This window comes from Chiloscyllium plagiosum, unplaced genomic scaffold, assembly GCF_037043375.1.
Source record: "Chiloscyllium plagiosum isolate Xiang-an unplaced genomic scaffold, Cpla_swu_hap1 HiC_scaffold_5, whole genome shotgun sequence".
NCBI lineage: Eukaryota > Metazoa > Chordata > Chondrichthyes > Orectolobiformes > Hemiscylliidae > Chiloscyllium > Chiloscyllium plagiosum.
The window spans coordinates 117,004,045-117,025,310 of record NW_028270143.1 but is presented as its reverse complement, the minus strand read 5'-3'; the positions used below and the strand labels follow the sequence as shown (position 1 = coordinate 117,025,310).

The window sequence follows — 21,266 nt, the reverse complement described above, 5'->3', positions numbered from 1 at the left end:
AGTTATGAATGATTTAACGATTTTTGAAAATTTATCAACTGGGAATTTGTCTTACCAGTTTGTGGGATCTTACTGTGCACAAAATGGTTGCTGTATATCCATGCATTAGAGACTACACCCCCAGTACTTCATTCGATGTGAAACATTTAGGAAAGTTCAAGGTTTGTACAGGGCGCAAGTATAATAAATAGCAATCTTAACATTGGACAGTGACAATCCTACTTCATGCTCTAAACCCAATCTCTACGTTTTACTATCCTTACCTGATTCTCTTTGGCAGACGATTCCATGAAAGCAGCACTCCAAGAATCAGCTAAGCTCTTCCCTTCTTCATAACTGATCACTCTGAAAGTAGCATTTCAAAAGCTAATTGATGATCAACAATATTCAACTGACATATGGATGAGATTAGAAATATTAGCAAATGACCAAAAGGTTCCTCAACTTAATCTCAATAAATTGAAGAACTACATACTTTCAAGTGGAAACAGTCCAAATATTAAGCAGGCAAAATGCTGAAAGCAAAACTAAGAAAACAAGACACTGGGTGGGAATAATGGCAGTGGGGTAAACAAAATGGTGGACAGAATTCATGGTCTGAAGCTGTTGAACTCAATATTCAGTCCAGAGAGCTGAAAACTGCCTAAACAGAAAATAGGGAATGGGATAAGATAAATATGACAGGCTAACTCCTCAAATGGTGAGAGGGGTAGAGGAAGGGGAGGAAGTGTAAGAGATGGGCCAGATGAAGATAGCTGGAAGGTGCAAACTGAAAGCCAAATTGAAAAATTTTTCAAGTTGCAAGGTGTGATGCCAGGGCACTCATCAACGTACCAGAAAAGGAATTGTGGAAGCACAACCCCTGCCCCAAGCATCCAAAATAAGTCTGGAACAAAGACTGTTTCACAAGGAATGGTCCTGCAGAAAGGTATAATTAGGGCCCAAGGGGGTATCCATGATCATGCCTTTTATTTGAGGAAAGCAAGACAAGTTAAAAAGTGAAATTGTTTACCAACAAAACAAACTCAGTCAGGAGAGTGGTGATGGATCAACCAAAGAGGCGTGTTCTGGTTGCAAAGGTACATTATCAAGACGAGTTGGGCTTGAATTCGTCAGACATGTGGCCAGAGGGAAGGTAGAAAAATCAAAGATTAGGAAAAAATATAATTCACTTTACACTGGTCTTATGTTTCTCAAAAATTGATGTGCCCCAAAACTAAAGTAAAAGAAAAGCATAAAGCACGCAGACTGGTCAAACTTCTAGACAAATTTTACAATCATGCAGCCAAATGAAAGTATGACCCAACTATTTGTACAGCGCATTTTTGCACAGCAGCTTCTATACCTTTCCATATGTAGATCTTTTTTATTTCCAACCAACATAATGGGGACTCTGCAAAGAAAATATAATCAAGTCAGATTAAAAGTTCAAATATGATATAAAATCAATTTTGAAAATAGTTTTGTTTTACTTACTGCACTTGCCCCACCATATCCAACAATTTTTCATGAATAACCTTGATCACCTCAAAACTGCCAAAAAAATTAAAACAATTATTTCATTGCAGTGATATCCAGTTGAGAGTTAATGGTGAATAACTATCATCCTATCAGTTAATCACAATCACACTGATTTTTTTCTATAACTTACATTCTTTACTCTGGTGACAAAATACGATTGCTCCCTCAAGACGGATTACTAAACTTAGTGATCTCGGACTAAGCCCCACTCTCTGCAACTGGATCATCAGTTTCCGGACCAACAGACCAATCAGTGAAGATTGGGGACAATATTTCATCCTCAGTAACACTCAACACTGGAGCCCCCCCAGGGGTGCATACTCAGCCCCCTACTGTACTCACTGTATACCCATGACTATGTCACCAAATACCAGAGTAATGCCATTTACAAGCTGATGACACCACCATAGTCGGTCGAATCTCAGATGGCGACGAATCAGACTACAAATGGGAGGTGAAAGACCTGGAAAAATGGTGCACTGCGAACAACCTAGCTCTCAATGCCAAAAAAACCAAGGAACTCCTTATCGACTTTTGGCAGGATGTTACTCATGTCCCCCGACACATTAACAGCACAGAGGTGGAACGAGTGGAGAGTGTCAAGTTCCTGGGAGTGGTCATCCACAACAAGCTTCCTTGGACTCTTCATGTGGACTCACTGGTTACAAGGGCCAACGTCTCCTCTTCTTCAGGCAGCTGAGAAAATTTGGCATGACTGAGAATACCCTTGCCAGCTTTTATAGGTGTGCCATCAACAGCATTCTGCCTGGATGTAACATTACCTGGTATGGCAACTGTACTATTCAAGATCAGAAACTATTACAGAGTGTGGTGAACTCAGCCTGGACAATCACAAAGGCACAAAGTACAGCACAGAACAGGCCCTTCAGCACACAATGCCGTGCCGAGGATTAATCAGAATGTAAAATAAAATAACCTAACCTACGCACCCCTCAACTCACTGCTGTCCATGTCCAGCAGTCGCTTAAATGTCCCTAATGACTCTGCTCCCACCACTACCACAACTGGCAATGCATTCCATGCATTCACAACTCTCCGCATAAAGAACACACCTTTGAAGTCTCCTCTAAACCTTTCTCCTAATATCTTAAAACTATGACCCCTCGTGCCAGTCAATCTTGCCCTGGGGAAAAGCCTCTGGCTATTGATTCTATCCATGCCTCCCATTACCTTGTATACCTCGATCAGGTCACTCTCCTCTCTTTGGAGAGGAAGAGGAAGAGTCCAAGCTTAATCAACCTCTCTTCATAAGACAAGTCTTTCAGTCCAGGCAGCATTCTGGTAAACCTTCTTTACACCCTCTCCAAAGCCTCTGTATCTTTCCTATAGTAGGGCAACCAGAACTGGACACAATATTCCAAGTGTGGTCTCACCAGGGGCTTGTAGAGCTGTAGCAAAACCTCGCGGTTCTTAAACTCTATCCCCCTGTTAATGAAAGCCAAAACTCCATATGCTTTCTTAACAACCCTATCCACTTGGGTGGCAACGTTGTATGCACTTGAACACCAAGATCCCTCTGTTCCTCCACACTGCCAAGAATCCTGTCTTTAATCCTATATTTAGCATTAGAGTTCGACCTTCTAAAATGCATCATTTTGCATTTATCCAGGTTGAACTCCATCTGCCAATTCTCAGCCCAGCTCTGCATCCTGTCAATGTCGCGCTGCAGCCTACAATAGCCTTCGATACTATCAACGGCACCTCCAACCTTTGTGCCATCTACAAATTTACCACCCCTCAATCTCCTCCAAGTCATTTATAAAAACTAGAAAGAGCAGAGGCCCAAGAACAGAGCCTTGCAGGATGCCACTCAACACTGACTTCCAGGCAGAATACTTTCCATCTACAACCACTCTGTCTTGTGTCAGCCAGGTAGCCAAATCGCCCTGACTTTATGAATGAGCTTACCATGGGAACCTTATCAAGTGCTTTGCTGAAGTCCATATACACCAAATCTACTGCCTGACCTTTGTCGACTGTCTCGTCACCTCCTCAAAGAACTCAATAAGATTAGTTAGGCATGACCTGCCCCTCAAGTCATGATTAGAGTGGTGCCGGAAAAGCACAGCAAGTCAGGCAGCATTTGAGGAGCAGGAAAGTATGTTTTGGGCAGGAGCCCTTCAGCAGGAATGAGGCGAACGTTATTCCTCTTTTCAAGAAAGGTAATAGGGAAATCCCTGGCAATTACAGACCAGTCGGTCAGTCTTACATCTGATAAATGGCTCCTGCCCGAAACGTTGATTGTCCTGCTTCTCGGATGCTGCCTGACCTGCTGTGCTTTTCAGCATCACTCTAATCTGGACTCTGATCTCCAGCATCTGCAGTCCTCACTTTCGCCTGCCCCTTGCAAAGCCATGCTGATTGCCTTTAATCACGCTATGCTTTTTCAAATAGTCATAAATCCTATCCCTCGGAATTCTTTCGAAAACCTTGCTGACTACAGACGCAAGATTGACTGGTCTGCAATTGCCAGGGATTTCCCTATTACCTTTCTTGAAAAGAGGAACAACATTCACCTCCTTCAAATCCTCCGGTACGACTCCCATGGAGGGAGTGAGGTAGCAAAGATCTTCGCCAGTGGCTTAGCAACCTCCTTTATCGCTTCCCAGAGAAGCCTAGAATAAATCTGGTCTGGCCTGGTGACATATCAATCTTAATGTTTGCCAAAATTTCCAGCACATCAACTTCATCAATCTTGATCTGTTCAAGTCGGTTTCCCAGCTCCTCAAAGTTCTCATTCACAACAAGGTCCCTTTCCTTTGTGAAAACTGAAGCAAAAAACTCATTTAGGGTTTCCCCTACCTGCTCAGACTCCACGCACAAGTTCCCTACGCTATCCCTGATCGGCCCTACATTCTCCCTGATCATTCTCTTATTCCTCACGTATGAGTAAAATGCCTTTGGGTTCTCCCTATTCCTTCCTACCAAGCCTTTCGCGTGCCCCCTCCTGGCTCTACTCAGTCCATTTCTGAGTTCCTTTACAGCAAGCCTGTAATCCTCTAAAGCTGTGCTAGTTCCTTGTTTCCTCCACCTTACGTAAGCTGCCTTCTTCCTTTTGACGAGAAGCTCCTCTGTTCTCGTCATCCAAGGCTCCTTAATCTTAGCCCTTCTTACCTGTCTGACAGGGACAAATTCGTGCATCACTTGCAACAACTGCTCCTTAAACAGTATCCACATGTCTGCTGTGCCCTTTCTGTGGAACAACTGCTCCCAGTCTGTACTTCCCAACTCCTGCCTGATAGCGTCGTAGTTTCCTTTTCTCCAATTAGATATCTTCCCTTGGGAACTGCTCCTTTCCATCTCCAAAATTATGTAAATGTGAGGCAGTTGTGGTCACTGTCACCAAAGTGTTCCCCCACTGCAAGATCTGACCCCTGTCCTAGCTCATTGCCAAACACCAAATCCAAAATGCCCTCTCCCCTCGTTGGCCTGTCTACATACTGAGTAAGGAAACCCTCCTGAACACACCCGACAAAAACGGCTCCATCCAAACCATCTGCACTAAGGAAGTTCTCGTTGATATTGGGAAAGTTGACATTGCCCTTAACAACAACTCTGCTTAATCTACATTTTTCCAAAATCTGCTGGCCTATGAGTTCTTCAATCTCTCTACTGCTATTAGGGGGTCTGTAAAAAACCCCTAATGAGGTGGCTGCTCCCTTGCTGTTCCTAACTTCCACCCATACTGACCCAAAGGACAAACTTTCATCCACAACTTTTGTTTCTGTAGCTGTGATGCACTCTCTGATTAGCAATGCTAGATCCCGTCCTCTTCTTTCACCTTCCATGTTCTTTTTAAACATTCTAAATCCTGGAACATCTAGCAACCATTCCTGCCCATATGATACCCACTTCTCCGTTATGGCCATAGCATCATAGCCACAAGTACTGATCCATGCTCTAAGTTCATCACTCTTATTTCTGATACTCCTTGTGTTAAAGCAGACACACTTTAACCGATCCCTTTGTTTCATCACGTGAGAAACCTTCCTGATAAAATTCACTACATCCTTCACTGCCCCATCCAAAACTACCCCTCCTCTCAGATGTGTAGCTCCGATGCCCACCCCCTTGCCAAACTAGTTTAAACCCTCTGTAACCACACGAGCAAGTCTCACACCCAAAAGTTTGTGCCCCTCCACTTCAGGTGCAACCCATCCTTCATGCACAGGTCCTACTTTCCCCAAAAGGCATCCCAATGGTCTAGGTATCTGAAGCCCTCCTTCCTGCACCAACCTCACAGCCATGCGTTAAGCTGCATTCGCTGACTATTCTTCACCTCACTATCTTGTGGCACTGGTAGCAAACCTGAGATCATTACTCTACTCGTCCTGCTCTTCAGCTTCCAACCTAGCTCTCTGTAGTCACTTTTCAGATCCTCAGTCCTTTTCCTGGCTATATCGTTGTTGCTAATATGTACCATGATTTCTGGCTGCCCACCCTTCCCCCTTCAGAATCTTGTTAATCCGACTGGGGACATCCCAGATCCTGGCACCGGTAAGACAGAACGGCCTGCAATTCATGTTAAAAGATGACTCTAGCTATTAGGTTGTATTTTCTGAATTAAAATATTGCTAACTGAAGATTTACCTGAAGGATACCTATCACATGTAAATGTTTTAAAAATGTGTTCATAATCAAGAACTGATAGGGTTAGTAAATCACAATTCTTGAGTATTGCTGAATGATGACATTTTACCAAACTTTTTAATACTGCACTCAGCAGGTTATTTCACAAGAATACTAATTCAAGGGGAAAACTAACATCTATATTTAATATTAATGGGCGGTCTCCATGGCAACACGTCTACCAGCCAAAGTCCACTTGTCAACAAAGCAGCTCCTTTCTCATATAGTATAAATAATATTTTTTCCTTAACTTGGTATTCTTGCGAGTTGTCCTGATGAGTACAAGATGAAAAGCATCAATAAGATGTGTTTCTATACTTTACTGGAATGCTGTCAGACATTATGAACTATAAAGTCTATCAACAGAAATCAAAATTTTTAAAATCTTAATTTTGAGTGCTGAAATCTCAATACCACCATAGTAAGTTGGACTAATTCTTTAGTGAAATATTCTCTGGATATCTGAGCATTATATTTTATGCTTATCCCCGTTTAAACTCCAACTGGTCCACTATTAAGCATCATGCCTTGCAATTAAATCAAGATTGCCTTGCTTGCTGACTTAGATTAGAAGGTGGCAAATCAATAGCTTCAAGTCTTAACTTGAAGTCCATGTTTTCATTAATAAAATCTCTCCAGGGACTGCCCCAAACCATCTCTGCAATGTAAGCCAACCCTGTGCACGCCTCGATGTTGCCAAACATTCAACTCTTCAAATGCCATCCTCTCTGCTTCAACTCATCTATTCCATCAATGACAAAGCAATACCTGCCTTTGACCTTTTCTCAAGGTTCTGTACCAAAATATCTCCACCTATTTCCTCCTTTGAGAAATGACTCAAAACCAGAATTTCATTTCCAGTAGTACGACAAAGAGAAGGGGCTTTAGCCAATCATGAAACGTGTTGTTAGAATGATCTTAAACTAATTCCATTGCTCTGCTTTTATAATCTCGCCATAATATTTCCCTTTTCTAGCTCAGTATTAATTTTCTAATGTGCTAATTCTATGAAGAGCTGGAAATAAATTCTTACATTAAAAAAAGTGCTCGCTGGAAGAAATTGCCCATTTCTGTGATATTAAAGAGTTAACTTGCTCTGCTGACCTACAGGAAATTGGATGCCCTGTGGCTAGGGTGGGATGCCTCTGACTTACAAATAGATTGTAAGAAATTACATTACCATCTCCTATTATTCAGAACCATTTTTACATGGCTATTTCCTTGCCATTCAGAACTATTTGCATCACCATCACCTATTCAGAATTCAGTTGGAACACTGCAATTGAAATTCTGACTGCACCCTATCGTTATATTTAAAAAAACAATTCACACCAGACCTGGCCATTAAGGGATGATTTGCATTACATTGTCTTTGGAGGTGACATGGTCACTGCATTGTGTCTTGAGTGGCATGTGACTGGGGATTGTCTTGTGAGCAATACTGACTGTGATGTAAAGATTTTGTATAAAGGAAGAACTGTTCCCTTTGTTCAGGGAACTTCCCTGGATATGCTTTGCAACCATGGCGAAGTGTGTTCAGGGTTTCTCCAAAGCTTGACTGTACTGTGCTTAATAAAATTTTGCTTGTCCACAGAAGTTGGAGTTTTGCAGTTGCATCAAGGATCTCAGGAAAAAACATAACAATTTCCTCCATCATATATCTTCTGCTTAACTGAAAATAAAACAATTTTATATAAAACACAACACCAAGAAGGACTTCAACTTGTGGAGCTGCTTCTAACTGTTTTTATATTAACACATTAATGGTGTTTAAAGTTTGTTTTCATAAGATCATGGCTGATTCAAGACTTCAATGCATTAAGCAGCAGACCTTAAGGCATTTTAGCCTCTTGTTAAAATAAATCACTGCAGTAACACAGTACAATTACACATGTCAGTAGTTTTGGAAGCATCAACTTTTCATTTCTTTGTTAAAAAGCAATTGTGTTCATCAATGGCAAATTATTTGCTGAATAATAGACTCCAATAACAATGCTTCTAAGCAACAACATGGCTTGTGAATTGACTCACTGCTGCCTTCTGAAGCAGCAATATACCATCACAAACCAATGCAATCACCTGACTGATAATGAACAATATTAAATTTTAAAATCCTTACCTTTTGTTAGATGTAACTGAATACACCAGAATGTATCCATTAATGTCTATGGAATACGTTTGGGGGAAAATAGAGTACTCATCCTAATGATTAAAAAAGACATAAGATGGCAGAATGTCAGGATAATGAGTTCACATTATACTACATTACTAATACAGTGTAACCACAGAGACTCAAGTGAAGCTTAGATCATGGCTTGCAACTTCACTTGCATGAATTTCTACACTAAAACTCAACTGCAATGTCTTTAGTGCCAACAGACATTGCTTTCATAATTCATAGCATCCTTCAGAGTGCTTAATATCACTAACGACATCTTTAGATATTTTTCAATCAACCTGTTCAGAGATACTACATATCTCTGGTTCAGATCTGACTTAAACTGTAACTCCTAGCTCCAAGGTAGGGACACTACTACTGCACCAGAAGCACCCCACTAACTACACATTTACTTTTTCTCCCCCTAATTAACCTGCTCAGAGATGTCATTACGCACCACTGAAGCAAGCGCAATCTGAACCCAGGTCTCCTGGTCCAGAAATGAACCCGGGTCTCAGTCCTGAGTTTGGGACACTACCGCTACACCACAAGAGGGACCCCTACCTACATTTATATTATAGAATAACACAGAACAGCTGAAATGTTAGGATTCTTGCTCAGCCTCCACCCATAGGTTTCACACTTCTCTCTCAAATTAGACAGAAGTCACCCTCTGGCCAACATTTTCTTTGTTTCATGGGGTAAACACTTGCTTGGCAAAGCTAGTGTTTGTATCTCATCCCTAGTGAAAGTAGTGGTGAGCCACCTTCTTGATCTGCTGCAGTCCACCTTGTCAATCCACAATGGAATGAGAAAGGAGTTCCAGACTTTCAAACCAGCAACCAAGAGGTGGTACCATAGCGGTAATGTCACTGGACTAGTAAATCAGAAATCCAGGCCAAAGTTCTGGGGATATTGGCTTGAATTTGACCCTCGCAGATGGTGAAATTTGAATCGAATAAATTCTAGAAATAAAAGAACCAAATGGCGACCATATAAAATAAAATCAATTGCTGTAAAAATCAAACTATTTGAATGAAAGACTAGGTAAGATGAAGGCTGCAACGACGCCATCTTGAAAAGGTTGGTTCAAGAGAGAACAGTCAGGCAAAGACATCAACACATTTGAAGATAAGGCTGGAAAGTGGTTTTTAAGGATGGGGAAAGAATGGAGTGTGACTTGTTGTCAGTTAGGATGTGGACAAGATAGTTTTGAACAAATTGAGCAGTTAGCACTGGAAGGAGATCAGCAAATTCTGGCGAGGAGGATAAGTGCAGAGGAGATCAAGGCCCATCAAGAATGTAGCATATTGGAGATGTCAGTTTAAATCCCATCACGAATGGAGAATTTACATTCAATTAAATAAATTGAAAGTATCATATTGAATTTCCAGAACAGTACCACTTGTGATCGTCAGTTTGAATCCACCTCATATTGTCATTTTGAATCACTTTGAATTACATTTTGAACATCAAACAGCAAATTCTTATTGAAGATGGCCATTGCATGGCACTTGCTTATCAAGAATGTTACTGGCAACCTGGTAGCCCAAACTTAGACGTTGTTGCATTTAGACTAGTCTGTGAGATTGCACTCCTCAATTCTGGCACTCATCCCCAAGTGTTGGTACGGGTGACTTCGCACAGCCATCTTTGTGTTCGGTACCGAAGTCAATGCCAGGTTGTCCCTCTCGTTTGCTTCCTTTTAACAAGACTTTTAAGCCATTTGACACAGTTGAATAACCAGATTGGCCATTTGAGAGAAGTTAAGAGTCAACCAAATTGCTGAGAGTCGCATGTAGGCAAGACCAGGTAAGGAAGGCAGTTTTCCTTCCTTAAAGGACATTAAAATTTAAGAACATAAAAATGGGGAGAAGTAGACAATTCAGCCCTCCTGAGAATGTTCCACCATTTAGTACAATAATGGCTAATCTCATCTTGGCCTCAACTCCACTTTCCTGCTCACACTTCCATAACCCTTCAGCCTATTAGTAATTGAAAATTTGTCTATCTCCTCAGATTTATTTAGCGTCTTGGCATCCATCATCATCTGGGGGTAACTAATTCCACAGATTCATGACCTTTGAGAGAAGCAGATTTTTGTCTCTGTTTTAAATCTGCTATCTCTTAAAAGAAAATTATGATCTCTCATTCTAGATTATTCTATGTGGGGAAACATCCTTTATATACTGATTGTCAATCCCCTTTAGCATCCTATTTACTTCAATTGGATCTCATCTCATTCTTTTAAACTCCAGAGAGTACAGGCCTAAACTGCTCGATTTCTTTTCATGTGGCAAACCCTTCATCTTTGGAATCAATTGAATGAACCTCTAATGCAATTACATTCCACAACTATGAGGACCAAATTGTACACAAGGTTCCATGTATGGTCAACGGAATGCCTTGTACAGTTTAAGCAACACTTCATACTTTTATATTCTATTCCTTTAGCAATAAATACCCAAATCCAATCTGCCTTCATTGCCTGCTCTACCTACATACTAATTTTGAAAGATTCTTGCATGAGGACACCCAGATCCCTCCACTGAAGCACGGTCATTTCTCTCCATTTGGATAAGTTGCCACCTCTCTTCCTGATGAAGGGCTTTTGCCCAAAACGTCGATTTTCCTGCACCTCGGATGCTACTTGACCTGCTGTGCTCTTCCAGCACCACTCTAATCTAGACTCTGGTTTCCAGCATCTGCAGATGTTTTTACCCTGATGCTTTTTTATTCTTCCAATCAAAATGGGTAACCTCACACTTATCCCCATTAAACTATAGCAGCCAAATTTTGGGCAATTCACCTAACACATCCATATACATTTATAAATTTCTTATTCCTTATTTCCCACCTGTTTTTGTGCCATATGTAAATCTGACTACAGTATCTTATCTCCTTGCATCCAGTCATTAATACAGACTGTAAATACCAGAGTTCTGAGGACCAAACCCTGTGGTACTCCACTCGTTCCATCTTGCCACCCACTACATCTTGAAAACGGCCAATTTATCCTGACTCTCTGCTTTTATTGGTTAGTCAATCCTCTATCCAAGTTGACAAATGACCCCTAACCCTGTGATCTTACGCTGGTGTATTTGCCTTCTATGCTACACCTTTTCAAATGCCTTCTGAAAGTCTAAATATCGTCAGGATCCACATTAGTGACTTTGCTTATTACATCTTCAAAAGAACGCTAGCAAATTAGTCAAACATGAATTACCCTTCAGAAAACTACATTGGCTCCGAGGCAGCATGTTTTGACTTTCCAAATATCCTGTTATTACTTCCTCAATAATGATTATAACAATTTCCCAATGACACATGTTAAACTATCTATTCTACAGCTTCCTACTTTCTGCCTCTCCCCCTTTTCGAATTAGGCTTGCCAGCCTTTAATTGTACAAAAGCATGGAGTCAGCTTTTTTTGGTTAGTGTTCTAATGCAGAGGTTGGACTGCACAAGACAAATCAGGTTAAATCCCTGTCTAAATTCACTCTGACGAGATTCATCCTTACCTGCCCAGCTGTATCCACAAGCTGCAGATGGTAATCTTGCCCATTCACTGTGATCAACTTAGTAAATGCTGAAATCAGAAAAGATAAAAGATTTTGTGTTGTATCCACTGGTATCCTGCAAAACAACTAAATCAATGAACAACATATCTTGAAGAATGACAAGAGTTTCTTGGGATGATTTGGTTTAAAGTATCCACAAACGCTTTACTTGAACTATCCAAGGACAGAATGACATTTTTTATAGGCTAAGTTTCCTAACATTATTGCTTTAAAGCTTAATATTTGAAACTTAACTCTTTTTTTATGAGAAAAGTAGTATTACAGACATCAAAAACTATCCCAATCACAAAGATCCTGCTAAACTTAGAAACTTCAGAATTTCAAACTGGAATAGATCATACCCTAAAATGATTCTATGCCTTTAGTATACAACTGATCATGACCATAAAACACTGTCCATGGTATTTTGGAATGTCTAGCTCAAAATTAAGACAAAAAGACCAAATCTTTGAACTATTTCAGACCTCAATTTTTCCACTAACACATCAAACCAATTAACAAAACTAATTGGCAAAAATATCAATATGCTCAATGACAATGACAAAGGGATCACAACCATGAGTAATCTGGCAATATATCTGTTTAAAAACTTACTTAGTTCACTGTATTGTACTAAATTAAACTTCAATTACGCAGAACTTGAATCCACATTTTGGCCAGAAGTGTGGGAATTATTCAGCCAAAGATCCTAGACTCAAGGGATGCAGCTAAACCAAATTTGAAAATGATTGTTCAAAACATGCTAGACTGATGGTAGAAGCAGTCACGATGCAATCATGTTTCAAGACTGCAAATTAGCAACAGAAACTGAATAAAACTGAATTACAAATACAAAACCAGCAGCAATAATTGCATTACAGGCTCTTGCTCATTTACAAAATATTACAAGAATGAGAAAATATGCTGTGCCTGTAGGATACATTAATGAATCATAACCCAAACTGCAATGTACTGTCAAACTAATACCAATCAAATTAACATATCTGCAGAGAGGAAGAGGTAGCAACAGTGAACCTGGTAACTGTTCCAGAAATGCCTGTTTACCTTGGGAATGCCCTTGAATCTAATAAGCAGAATTTATTTATAGGCATGCATACCTTTCAAAAATGAACTGTGCTGTGTGTGTCAAAGGGTTACTCCTTGCGAAAACAAATACCACCACTAAAGTACATATCAGCAAAGCTTTAGGCCTCTTGAGGTTGTTGCAACTGAAGTTGCAACAGTGCACTGCGAATTGTGCCCCACTGCTTCACAAGCTGTCACAAAACAATACATAAAATCCCAAACAAACCACAAAAGTTACCCATTTTCCTGACTGATTGCTACTCAGTACAAAAGCAATTTATACCAGGTTGTGAGATTAACAAAAATAAACTCATTTAACTGGAACAATAACTGGGAAAAACACAGGATTTCTAATTTACCAGTTAGGAACTGAACCAAAACTCCTGCAAACCCCTAGATATCCACACACACACAAACACACAAAAAATGTATTTTATCGGTAGATAAAGTTCTAAAGTTCTTCACAAGATGGAGAGCTATTTTCACACTGTTCTTTTGATTTTAGCAATGATGACATGCAGCTGTTGATTGAAACAAAGAATGACCATTGCTCTATGACTGCTCAGGTGGACCTAAGTGTTCCTTGCTTTACAATTATTTCCTTTAAGCTTCGTTTTTTTCCTGAGGGCTGTTGCCAGGAAAGATTTCCTTCACTTGACAGATTCTTGGTTGCACTGTCTCAAATTTGTATTCTCATGGCTTCAAAAGGAACAGCTCAAAGATATCCAGTACTTGATTTTTTTAAGTTGCAAAACTCTCCTTTTATTTCAGTTTATGGTAATCTGTTTAGTCCAAGGTCCACAGAGTAATCAAAAAAGGAAGGATACATTTTTCTGCTCATGATGAAAGCATATAACATTGCAGTATCTAATAAGGATTATTCTCAATCCTGCACAAACCATACCAACTTCTTTATAAGCATTTAATAGAAGGCCACATTTCAGAATCATTTAAACATTCCTCTAAAATTTCTTTCCTTTAATGGACAATAGTTTTCTATTAATCCACTGTACGATGCCTTCAAACTTACAATTAATTAAAAAAATGGTATAAATGCTTACTAGAATTTATAGAACATAGAAAAATACAGCGCAGTACAGGCCCTTTGGCCCTTGATGTTGCGCCGATCCAAGCCCACCTAACCTACACTAGCCCACTATTCTCCATATGCCTATCCAATGCCCGTTTAAATGCCTATAAAGAGGGAGAGTCCACCACTGCTACTGGCAGGGCATTCCATGAACTCACGACTCGCCGAGTAAAGAATCTACCCCTAACATCTGTCCTATACCTACCACCCCTTAATTTAAAGCTATGCCTCTTCGTAATAGCTGACTCCATACGTGGAAAAAGGTTCTCATGCTCATCCCTATCTAAACCCCTAATCATCTTGTATACCTCTATCAAGTCACCCCTAAACCTTCTTTTCTCCAATGAAAACAGCCCCAAGTGCCTCAGCCTTTCCTCATACGATCTTCCTACCATACCAGGCAACATCCTGGTAAACCTCCTCTGCACCCGTTCCAGTGCCTCCACATCCTTCCTATAGTATGGCGACCAAAACTGCACACAATACTCCAGGTGCGGCCGCACCAGAGTCTTATACAACTGCAACATGACCTCAGGGCTCCGGTACCCAATTCCTCTACCAATAAAAGCCAGTACGCCATATGCCTTCTTCACCGCACTATTTACCTGGGTGGCAACTTTCAGAGATCTGTGTACATGGACAAGATCCCTCTGCTCATCCACACTACCAAGTATCCGACCATTAGCCCAGTACCCCGTCTTTTTGTTACTCTTACCAAAGTGAATCACCTCACACTTACCTACATTGAACTCCATTTGCCACCTTTCTGCCCAGCTCTGCAACTTATCTATATCCCGCTGTAACCTGACACATCCATCCTCACTGTCAACAACTCCACCGACTTTCGTATCATCCGCAAACTTGCTCACCCAACCTTCTAGCCCCTCCTGCAGGTCATTTATAAAAATGACAAACAATTTAAAAAAGGTTTCAATGTCATGTGGTTCCAAAGAAGCTGGATGCTATGAGAAATGTTTATCTATTTGTTATTTTTTATTATTAAGGATAAACATTGCAGACACAAGGGCAAATCAGAAATTCAAACTCTTACCAAGCAAGAAGCAAGGTTTTTTGACCCCAAAATTATCAGATTCTTATTGCATGTCCAAAGCAATGACAGATAACCTCAGTAAAATCTGAGGAAAAAAACGGTGCTACTTTTCGCAAATGATACCACATTCTTGACTTTGTGCAAAATTTCAGACGATTTTTAAAAAAAAACATCAAGTTCATTTGTTCCACCGATTGGATTTTAGTTGTTGAAACACTGCAATGAAGTTAATAACCTGAATTTGAAATTAGTGCTCCAGCTGTCACAATCACATACCAATCTTCAAAGCAACTGTTCATTGATTAATATATTTAATAATGTCTTCATAAAAGCCATCTATGCTATTCTAATCTCCCTTATTAATTTTGTTTACAGGTTTATACCCTATGCTTTGACACTAAACATACGCAGATCAATTATAGCTTAAGCATTCCAATAAGATAATTGGCACAAATTCTCCGTTCAGGAGAGAAAATGTTTCAAGACTGCAAGTCCAAGCTAAAAGACATGCACTGAAGAGAGTTTATCATAGGTTCCAGAGATGACTATCTTTAGGTGATTGCTCTTGTGCTCTTTGCACTTCTTACCATTATATGGAAATATAACGACGATGAAGAAAGCTACAACCTTTCACAAAAATGTTATTTGAACATTTCAAACAAATCCTTAACCTTTTCAGTATTATGTACAGTACAGCTGATTAATCTACTGTCACTTCCACTCATGGAGAATATTTTTAAAACAGTTTGACAAACCGAGAGAACATCTAGCATATATTAATATGACTGTTCTTTAGTATTGCAGAATACAATGTCCCAAAATCAAAGTTTTAATTAGTTTATCCCTGGTATTTATGATCCTCATCCCCTCCACATTAAGCAGGTTGCGACAAGTGTAGGTGTTAAAATTTCTGGTTAAAAACCGTCAATTGAACTGGATGATACACTTCCACTCAAAGTTGAAGGCAAAAATTCAATCTGGGTGAAGCACCTACTGAGGGAGATCTTAAGAAACCTTGCTATGTGCAGCTGTGATTCCTAAAAGTTTAATTCTGCAGCAAATATTTTGTTGCATTAATGCAGTATTCAACTGAGAAGGTTCTCTCAACCCACATTATGATCATGTGATTTGAACCAAATTTACTCTTCTCAGAATCTACTGCTACAGCATCTGTAAAAGTTTAACAGGATCCTTGGTTACATGCAAAAGAGGCCATTCCATCGTGCTTTCGAATTTAGAACAGGAACAGGAGAAGATTCAGCCCAATATTTAAAAATGAAATTTCAGCATTTTTATACAGTAAAATATAGTCAAAAGGACAGTGAAGTTACTTGAATAACTCATTTCTTGGCTCATTAACCTCTCCACAAAAGCAGACCAGTTTAACTACAGGCTTGGACACAGGCCCCAGGCCCAGCTACAGCCAATGGGGGGATTTCTGCATATTTAGACAGGATAGATTGCTCGAGACATATGGCAACAAATTCAAGAGGCTCTAACTGGAGGAAAATGAGTTTTGACCAACATTCTAGAATTTGGTATGCAGCACATTACTAAACCAGACTCTAAATGTGGAATGGCAACTTCCTTTGTAAAGAATTACTAACTATCTGTGCCGAAAAGCAATTAAAAAAAAACATGTTTTCATTCAAAGTATTTCCCAATACTCTAACCAAAGCAACATTATCTCAAAGGCATTTAGTTTATACATCCTGCCAGCAAATATTTGCACCGGCAAATTATGTTTTATCTCAAATTTTCATTTTCCGAAATAGCTCTGTTGTCGGTGACAGGTAAAATAATACCCCAATGCCCCAGTTAATAACTTAAATTGTTCTCCAATAACCTTACATGGGCATTCACAGATTATGCAGAAAACATCATAATGAGCTGGCATCTGATTTAATACATTGTAGTCCATAAGCAAAAATACATTCAGCCCACTGAGTCTGCCCTGTCAGTCAATGAGATCAGAGCTCATCTGATAATCTTCAGCTTGACTGCTGCATTTTCCCTGTAACTCACAATACCTTCACTGATTAAAGGTCTGCCCATCTCTTCCTGAATATAATCAATGACCCAATCTTCCTACTCTGTGGTCAGGATTTCCATAGATTCACTACCCTCAGGGAAGGAAATCCTCTTCTGCCTTAAATAAATGAGTCCTTATTCTGAGATTTTGTCCTTTGGTTCTTGGCTTCTCCAGTGGGGAAAACAACCTCAGATGTACAGCATGGAAACAGACCCTTCGGTCAAACCCGTCCATGCCGACCAGATATCCCAACCCAATCTAGTCCCACTTGCTAGCACCCGGCCCATATCCCTCCAAGTCCTTCCTATTCATATACCCATCCAAATGCCTCTTAAATGTTGCAATTGTACCAGCCTCCACCACTTCCTCTGGCAGCTCATTCCATACACGTACCACCCTCTGCGTGAAAAAGTTGCTCCGTAGGTCTCTTTTATATCTTTCCCCTCTCACCCTAAACCTATGCCCTCTAGTTCTGGACTCCCCGACCCCAGGGAAAAGACTTTGTCAATTTACCCTATCCATGTCCCTCATACTTTTGTAAACCTCTATAAGGTCACCCCTCAGCCTCCGATGTGCCAGGGAAAACAGCCCCAGCCTGTTCAGCCTCTCCCTATAGCTCAAATCCGCCAACCCTGGCAACATCCTAGTAAATCTTTTCTGAACCTTTTCAAGTTTCACAACATCTTTCCGATAGGAAGACGACCAGAACTGCACGAAATACTCCAACAATGGCCTCGGCAACCTCGCAGCATTTAACCTGTCAATCCCTCAGAATCTTATTTATTTAAATAAGGTCATCTCTCATTCTTCCAAACACCAGTTCCAAATTACTCAACTTCTCAAAAAAAAAAAACCCCCTCCGTAACCAGGATCAACCTAGTCAATCTTCTCTGGACTGCCTGCAATTTCAAAGAACATAGAAAAGTACAGCACAGAACAGACCCTTTGGCCCACAATGTTGTGCTGAGGTTTAATCCTAATGTAAAATATAGTAACTTAACCTACGCACCCCTCAACTCACTGCTATCCATGTACATGTCCAGCAGTTGCTTAAACGTCTCCAATGACTCTGCTTCCACCACCACAGCTGGCAACGCATTCCATGCATTCACAACTCTCTGCGTAAAGAACCTACCTCTGACGCCTCTTTTATACCTTCCTCCTAATACCTTCAAACTATGACTCCTCATACCAATCAATCCTGCCCTAGGGAAAAGTCTCTGACTATTGACTATCTATTCCTGACATAAGGGTCCCAAAACTGTTCAAAGTATTCCAGGCATGGCTTCCAGCTGTAGAGTTACTTTTAGCAAAAGTCACCTATTTGTATACTTCATTTCTTTGAAATAAAAACCAATATTCCATTTACCCTGTCTTTTACCTGAACTTAGGATGCTAGCTTTATGATTTATGCACAAAGCGACCCAAATTCCTGTTCTGCAGCATTCTACAATATTTTGCCACGTAAAAACAATGTTCAGCTCCTCGATTCTTCCTGCTAAAGTTCATCACGGCATATTTTTCCACACTATATTTCATATGTTAGAGTCTGGGCCACTTTGCACGCAAGTTGATTAGTGCATACAGGAGGAGAAAGTGAAGACTGCAGATGCTGGAGATCAGAGCTGAAAATGTGTTGCTGGAAAAGCGCAGGTCAGGCAGCATCCAAGGAACAGGAGAATCGACATTTCGGGCATAAGCCCTTCTTCAGGAAATCCTTCTTCAGGATTAGTGCATACAGAATAGCAATGATACTGCCATCCAAGCAATAACAAGGTAATAAGACAAAAATATAAATGCTAAATACATAAGACACAATTTTCTTAGATCCTGGTATTACTCTAGAGTTACATTGGAGCTACTCAGAAGCAACAGTATCGTCAGCTGGACATCAATCTAAGCCATTCCAAATCGCACTGAACTGTGATCCCTTGTAGTTCTCCCTTCAAATGAAGGAAGTATGCAGGTTAACATTGGAAAATTTCACTTTGAAGTAGTTTTACCTCATTGGCAAGGAAAACGCATTAATTTTCCAATATCAACCAAAAAGCTTTTAACCCGTTACAAATGATCAAGCTTTTACTGTACAAATACATTGGGCCTAACAGGCTCATGCAATTTGCGGTTATGCCTGACATGAACCATTTCTCACCTTTCTCCATCTAATTCCAAGATATCCTTTGATTTCTTTCTCTTTCATGTACTCAGCAAGTTTCAGTGAATGTATTTGTTAGTACCCTCAACGATTCCATGTTGCATATCCAAACCATACTCCGTGTACTTTCTCCTGATATCTTTATTGGATCTCAAAATTATAGAGTACAGAAGAGGCACTTCAGCCCATCAAGTCTGTACCACCAAAAATATACGACAGTACTACAATAGTCTCACCTTCCCACACTAGGTCCATAGCCCTGAAGATTTTGTCACTCGTCCAAGTACTTTTTAAAAGAGTTGAGATTTCCTGCCTTTATCTGGGACAATCAAATCTCTAACAGCTGCAGACATTTTGTTACATTTCGTCAGTCCCCTAAAAGTAATTGCTCACCTGAAATCAGGCAGAGGCATACATTGGTGATTGATAGGTAGCTGAAAATCCGACATAACAAGTATATTGCAACAATTGTGCAATGCTTCCGATGGTTACATGAGAACAGAAAATTGAAGGATAAAGTAAGAACAGTGTCCACATAATTAATCATAAATGCAATTACAGATGGATCCACTGTCTGGAACACGTTTTTGCTTGTTAATTATGTCCTGAATTCAACTTTCTCTTCAATAGCAACTTTCATTTCCTTGGATCAAACTTATCAGTTCAAAATCCACTTCTACAATATTTTCAGATATCATATCTTATTGCAAACCTATCAGAGATTTAAGAATATTCCTGTTGGTCCTCAACTAATCCAGAATTTCAGTAACCAGAGTCAGCTGTGCAAAAGTCATGAAGGACAGACCATATTCAGTGGGAGACAGAGTGAAATATATAGTTCACGGAATTTGGTTGCTTTTTAGGTTCGTAATTTCTAAGGCCTTTGTGCAGAATAAATTGAAGCAGAGGATCAGGAACCCAGCACAAAACAACAGTGACACCACATGAAAACCATACGTTCATCGATTAGTAATAATTACTAATTTGACTATTACAAGTGTTATGGACTAGGCCAAACCACTCAAAACATTCTTAAGCAGGCAGCGCAGACCATAACCTTTGCTGTTTGTTTCGTTAGTGCATGTGAAAATTACCCAGAGTAAGTTAGCTCGGTTGACTATTAGATATTAAAACAGACAAAAGTTTATTCACATAATTACTCAATGAAACACAAAGAACAGAATAAAGAACCCCTACAGAACTCAGTCTATCCAAACTAGACTTTAAGTATGCTGTTCCGAATATACTTAACAGTCCCAATAAGCAAACTCCCTTTAAAAACCAGTATAAATGGGACACATGCTTACAGGTTGGGGCGGAGAGGGAGAGAGGGAGAGAGAGAGGGAGAGAGAGGAGAGAGGGAGAGAGGGAGAGAGAGAGAGAGAGAGAGAGAGAGAGAGAGAGAGAGAGAGAGAGAGAGAGAGAGAGAGAGAGAGAGAGGGAGGGGAGGGAGGAGGGAGGGAGGGGAGGGAGGGAGGGAGGGAGGGAGGGAGAGAGAGAGAGAGAGAAGAGAGAGAGAGAGAGAGAGAGAGAGAGAGAGAGAGAGAGGAGAGAGGGAGAGGGAGGGAGAGAGGGAGAGAGGGAGAGGAGAGGAGAGAGGGAGAGGGAGAGGGAGAGAGGGAGAGGGAGAGGGGAGGAGAGGAGGGAGAGAGAGGGAGAGAGGGAGAGGGAGAGAGGGAGAGGGAGAGAGGGAGAGGGAGAGAGGAGAGAGGGAGGGAGAGAGAGAGAGGAGAGAGAGAGAGAGGAGAGAGAGAGAGGGGGGAGAGGGAGGGAGAGAGGGGGGAAGAGAGGGGGGGGAGAGGGAGAGAGGGGGGGAGAGGGGGGGGGAGAGAGGGGGAGAGAGGGGGGGGAGAGGGGAGGGGGGGGGAGAGGGGGGGAGAGAGGGGGGGGAGAGAGGGGGGGGGAAGAGGGGAGAGAGGGGGGGGAGAGAGGGGGGAGAGGGGGGGGAGAGGGGGGAGAGGGG

The 21,266-nt window shown here is 40.8% G+C and overlaps 1 protein-coding gene across 1 annotated transcript in view; it reads right to left on the bottom strand.

Annotated features, from left to right (window-relative positions):
• Positions 1-21,266, bottom strand: part of rheb (Ras homolog, mTORC1 binding) — a 113,736-nt gene that overhangs the window by 18,412 nt on the left and 74,058 nt on the right. Inside the window, exons 3-7 of the mRNA XM_043690757.2 lie at positions 11,851-11,918; positions 8,291-8,373; positions 1,477-1,533; positions 1,346-1,393; positions 264-345 (exon numbers count right to left, since the gene is read on the bottom strand). Coding sequence (XP_043546692.1) covers positions 264-345; positions 1,346-1,393; positions 1,477-1,533; positions 8,291-8,373; positions 11,851-11,918 — 338 coding nt within the window. The remainder of the gene's footprint in view (positions 1-263; positions 346-1,345; positions 1,394-1,476; positions 1,534-8,290; positions 8,374-11,850; positions 11,919-21,266) is intronic.